The sequence below is a fragment of the Paroedura picta genome, chromosome 7 (genome assembly GCF_049243985.1).
Source record: "Paroedura picta isolate Pp20150507F chromosome 7, Ppicta_v3.0, whole genome shotgun sequence".
In the NCBI taxonomy this organism is placed as follows: domain Eukaryota; kingdom Metazoa; phylum Chordata; class Lepidosauria; order Squamata; family Gekkonidae; genus Paroedura; species Paroedura picta.
Window position 1 is genome coordinate 30,662,208 of NC_135375.1, and position 6,000 is coordinate 30,668,207.

General features: G+C 38.6%; 1 protein-coding gene across 3 annotated transcripts in view; it reads left to right on the forward strand.

Annotated features, from left to right (window-relative positions):
• Window positions 1–5,273, forward strand: part of NLN (neurolysin) — a 35,201-nt gene extending 29,928 nt beyond the window's left edge. For all 3 annotated transcript variants that reach the window (XM_077347253.1, XM_077347252.1, XM_077347254.1), the window contains 3 exons: window positions 416–544; window positions 2,281–2,417; window positions 4,828–5,273. In XM_077347253.1, coding sequence (XP_077203368.1) covers window positions 416–544; window positions 2,281–2,417; window positions 4,828–4,959 — 398 coding nt within the window. In that variant the 3' untranslated portion in view covers window positions 4,960–5,273. The remainder of the gene's footprint in view (window positions 1–415; window positions 545–2,280; window positions 2,418–4,827) is intronic.
• Window positions 5,274–6,000: the final 727 nt, after the last annotated feature.

Consider the following 6,000-nt stretch of genomic DNA (forward strand, 5'->3'; position numbering starts at 1 on the left):
CATCCTTTATTTCTCTTTCTTTTGTCAGAAACTGTCTGACACTGTGATTTAAATATTTGGGAGTTCATAGAGCGATACATTGCTACTGTGGCTAGATCCAAACACTCATGTAATTGTTTTTCATCTTAATTTTGGCCCTTTATTTGAGGCTCCAAATGACTGGTGCCAGAACACTAGGCATATTCATAATGATAGCAATAGTAATATAAGATTAACATGACAAATATTAAATATTAATTAACATGACCCCCACCCCCTTGAAACGGCAGTTCTTTTTATCCGATTCTATTTGGTTTTAAACACTTAAAGATCTTAATACATTCTGTCTCAGTTAGGGTTTTGTAGCATTCACAGCCTGTTTCAATGCTCCTTGTCCTGGTTTGTTGACTGTGTTTTAATTCTCTGATTTAACTAGGTCTCCTGACTCTTCGCCAGATTGTCTTGAGCAAAGTTGATCAGTCAGTTCATACAAAATCTTCTGCTAATCCCGCTGAGGAATATGCCAAGTGTTGTGATGATATTTTGGGAATACCTGCAACGCCTGGTATGGAAATTTAAAAGCTTTCATTTATCAATTTAACTTTTACTAATGCAGCTTAAGGGGGGTTTTGTAAACAATGAATACTACTGGTTTTTAATACCATGATACAATGGAAAATTAAGCATGTCTAAGTTTTGACAGTTAAAATCACACTGTTAATATCTGTTCAAGCCTAAATGTATTTGATTGGTTTGTCAATATACAGTGCATCATATATAACTTTAGAATTTTAATGGAATCTCTAAGTAAAATTGTGTTTATTTTCTTTAAGCAAAGTTGTGAATATACAATACTTGTGAGAGAGCTGCAGACAGCAGCACCATATGTACTTTTGAATTTGTATCTTAGTTTTTGCAGTCTGAAATGTATGAAAAAATAAACACTGAAAATAGAAAACATGTGTTGGGGTAAAAAGTGTGTAACCAGCCCCATGCAGTCAAAGTAGAATATTTTTATATCATGCATAACACTGAAAACAGTGAAGTAGTCTCCAGTTGCTTGTTAATAGCATTAGACTGTGTGGACTTATAGCCTATAAACTGATCCTTGAAAATGTGATTGCCTTACATAAAAATCCTCATAAAACATATTTTGAGGGAGTAAAACATTTTGCTCTTTATGGGGGGAAAAAATTTTCATAGAGATTTTCTTAAAAAAAAATGCCCCCCAAACTTGACAAAAGATGAAAAAAGTTCTCAAGATAGGAAAAGGTTTTTCAGGTCTTCACATCTCCATTTCTACCCCCTCCCCGTCTTTCTTACTTCTTTGAGCCTGGATTCATTGAATGCAAATTCATGGCCTCTCTGACCAGAGCACAGAAGGGAACATCTGATGTACTCTGCCAACATCTGCTCTGAACAGAATGTGGCCCCCCAAAAAGGGAGGAAGTAAGAGTCCCAACAGGTACACTAAGAAGGACTTGCGTGCCCTTCCATGCCCCAAATGAGAGCTCCTCCCACTAGTGCTACTTGAGTCCATTTCTTCACATGTACTCTGCCCACCTCCCGTGTCACATAGAATACTGTCAAGTAGCCAAGATGGTTCTTGTGGCTGATTGCCAGAGGAGGGATTCAGTATGGCCAATGGGTGGAAATTCCACACTGCTTTGTATTTACTTGTTCTATTTGTATTCTGCTGTTTTTCTGAGAAGCTCACAGCAGTGTAAGTCAGGCCTTTCTGACTTCCATAGAACTGCTGGCTGAGGCCAGATCTGATCAGCTTCAGAAATTTAACTGCATTTATATTCTCCCCTGAATCCATTATTTATTACACTTGCTCTAATATAGGTGTATCTGCATAATCAGTGTTTGGTGTTTTGCTGTCTGCAGTACTTTATGGAAGATTCTTGAGAACACCTCATCAGGGACTGCTCCTATTTTTTTTATCTCGTGTTTTGCTTCATTGTAATTTTTATATTGAGTTGAGGCACTCTTTTATTAGCCCTCTTTTACACAAGTTTAAAGGTCACTCTGATAAGGAGTTAGTTTTCTGTCTTCTGTATGATGTGACCAGAAAATCACATATCATTCATCAAGTAGCCAGGTATTCCTGAGCTTCCATGAAGCTCCAAGTATTGATTGTTACTAACTTTAGACAATTTCCTTTTTCCTCCTTCTTAAAAGTTTATGATAGTTTGTGTCATGTCTTGATGCTGTGTGATCTGGTTATGTGATTTGTAATAATGCCAAACAAAGGTTTTGATTTGATTTGTACCTGCATGTTGTTTTCTGCCCTTTAAGGAACAAACATGCCAGCTACCTTTGGACATTTAGCAGGTGGATATGATGCCCAGTACTATGGGTACCTCTGGAGCGAGGTATTCTCCATGGAAATTTTTTACAATTGCTTTAAACAAGAAGGGATAATGAATCCAAAGGTAGGATGACTTTCTGTATGCTACCTAGTGTGGATTGCATGCAACAGTTTGCTGGGGTCAATTCTGAAAAAGATGCCTTATTAGAAAAAGACAGAATTGGCAAATTTCAACCAAGAGATAGGCATTTGGGCAGTATTTACATCCAGTAAATGGTCTTATAGATCTGAGGGTTGGATCCAGACTAACATTTCTACAGGCACAAGGATTTCTGTCCTTGGAGCACAGTTTTCCTCTCCCCCACCCCCCAATTCCATTCTTAGGGGGATCCCTCTTTCCCAAGCGCAGGATTTTGGAAGGAAGGCATTTCAGGTTGCTATGGGAGTGGGGAAGCAAAAAAAATCATGTTCGGAGGCTAGAAGTCCTTGTACTTGCAGAAATGTCTGACAATCCCATGTCAGTCGGTATACTTAATGAGTAAAATAGCTGTATTTTTGTGAAACACATAGCATTAGATAAATGTTAAATTTATGTTTTGACACTTATAAAGTTTTGGTTATTTTGAAAGTTTCAGCAAGTAATTGTGACCTGATTCTTTTTCCCCCAACTGATTGGATGCATTCACAATGAGGGAGGTCAAGTTGAGTGTTGTTGTTCTGTTCAGTTGAGCTTTGCGTTGTAACAATATGTAATGTATCCGTTCTGCACCATTTCCTCTGTTGTACCTTCATGTGGTATCTATGAATTCATAGTTTTAAAGCAAGCAAAATTTCAGGCTGTTCATAATATATTTCAAAACACACATCATATGTAGAAGTGTTGAGAGGGTTGGACAACAATGTCTTGCAGTTTCTTAATTGCGAACTTGTCAAATGACTAAGCTAAGGCTAGAGCTGCAGATAGTTAAAATTTACAACAAGAATACATTTTGGAAGTTTTACTTTGCATTAAAAACAACCAAGTAAAAAACATTGATCAATGTGACTGGGAAGGCAGTTTGGCAATGTTAATAAATGTTAATAAATGTTACAACAGGCACCCAGAACTACTTTCCATAACTTCCTACCCGGTTTTGCATAAAGCATAACCTTCTCTTAAGTTTATCTGATTATGTGAGTAGTAACCTTTCCCATTTCTCATTTGTTAATAACCTAGCCAATAAATTGCCAACAGCTAGTGTTGCATTCATGAAATGCCTGCACAAGAGACGTGTTAACAAATGACAGGTGCAAATAAGAGATGCAGGAAAAAATTGGGAGAGCAATATTGTTATATTCCATAAATAGACTTGGGAGAAAAGTACAGTGCAGGAACAGCCAGCACCAGTATGAGAACTTCATATGGAATTAGACAGATCCACATAAAATACTGGCTATTATTTATTATTTATTTATATGCTTTAATTCAGTGGTCCCCAACCTTTTTATCACCGGGGACCGGTCAACGCTTGACAATTTTACTGAGGCCCGGGGGGGGGGGGGGAGTAGTCCTGACTTCTCGCCGCCCGCTGGTGGGTGCTGCCAGAAGCAGCTGCACAGTGTCATGCCAAGGGGGAGCCCCAGCCATGGCAGCTGCCGGAAAGCACCAAAGGTGAGCCAGCAGCAGAGTGGCAGGGCAGCTCCTGAGGCAGCAGCCGGGGAGGAGGACGAGGAGGAGCTGCGGCCCGGTACCGACTGATCTACGGACCGGGACTGGTCCCCGGACCAGGGGTTGGGGACCCCTGCTTTAATTTATACCCCGCCACGCTCAACAATGTCGTCTATATTACAAATTATGGAACTCCAGTGTTGCATGATATTTGGCTCTGAGAATTATTCTGTGTGTTGTCCCATGGAATCCATGTCCCATGAGGACAAGATCATTTGTATACTAATCCTTGGAGGTGAGTGGACATTTAGATGATCTTGGCCACTTCATCAGAAATGTTAATATGGGAATAGGCTGGAGAAATCAGTCTTCTGTGTAGCGTCTGAGATACTTGACTGGTCCTCTGTATGATGCTTAAGCAGTGCTCCAGACATTCAGAGTCTGGACATGAAGCTTAATCTTGTATATGCTTAATGTGAGAGACTGCAGAAATATGCATGTCTCCATAAACTACCCACATAGACTTTCAAGATGTGTTAAAGATGGATTAGCGGCAGAGCAGTTCTTGGGAAGATGACTTTTAAGACATAAGACTGTGGTAACAGACAGACATGGTGCTCTTTATGTAGTATCCAACACATGTTTAGTGTTCTCTAGTCCTACAAGTTTTGTAAACCTAGTTTGCTGGGAGTATGTTAGCCAAGGACTGGAGCGTGCAGAAGGTTTTATCTCACAAACAGCTGGTGGAAGTACAAAAACAATAAAGTTAGTTCTGTGATAAGGATACCTCTTGCTTCCATTCCATGGCAGTTTCCTTTATTTTGGGGTGTTTTTAGAAAATTCACATAAGCATGAAATATTAGCCAACCTTTTTATTTTCTTTTAGGCTGGAATGAAATACAGAAATCTTATCCTGAAGCCTGGAGGTTCATTAGATGGAATGGATATGCTCCAGAAAATTTTAGGTCGTAAGCCAAACCAAAAAGCTTTTTTACTGAGTAAAGGATTACATACTTAATAAAACTATGGCCTCTTTGTAATTGGATGTCATCTGGGAAATCAATCTTGAAATGCCTGCTGATGTTCTTGACCTGAAAGGTAAAATGATGAGTGTTTTTTTTTTACTAGAAAGATCTAATTGCTTTTATAATGTTTTTATTATTCCTGGTTTTAAAAATTCATAGTTCTCAGCACTGACCCCCCCAAACCCATAGTGAAGTTTGGAACTGGATTTCTTACTTTTAATCAGTAAATTATTTGTGAATTGTGATGAAAAACATTAATGTAATGTAAAGAAAGAAAGCGAATCAATAAATATAACATTGCACACTTTGTGGATTCTATCTATCTTTTCAGTCTACAGGGTAAAATTAATTATTGGCCCTATCTTTTTTTTTTAAACTTCACCCAATGTGCAAGTGTCACTTTGTGTCACTTATCAAGTCCTGCCACACTCAATTATTTCAGTGTCCTCAGAATAATAACCAAAGGCTAAAATTCAACAAAAGGGCTTCCAGAATGTTCTGATTTCTGCATCTTGTGTGTTCAGAGAATTGAAAGTCTGGATACATTAATAAATGGGGGCAGGAACAAAATGTCATTTTGGGAGGACAGGCAATGTGAATTGGTCCATACCATGTGCAGTTGATAATCCCATACCCCAAGCCAAGTTTAGTGTCCATATCTCCTCTCCTGGTGCTGTTCTGAGACTTACATAAATTTCTTCACCACTTATTTTCACTGTAGTTCATTCCATGCAACCTCAGTGGCTCAAAATCATTTTGAAAAATGAATGTATTTGAGGATGGTGGTCAGCTGGCCAGGGGACAGCCTTAACCAAGCATTTTCTGCTTCCCTGAGTTGTAACTTTTTTTGATCAAAGATGTTTACAGAATACAAAAAATGAATAAGATCATATTTGTAGGATCCAGGAAGTCAGTATTTCTGAGTGAGATCAAAAAAGGAAAGGAGGGAAATTGAGACAATAAAAGCATCAGTGGTTAATTTTGTATACCCCAGAGGAAAGCAGTGAGAAGGGCCCTTGGGTCATAGATAGAAC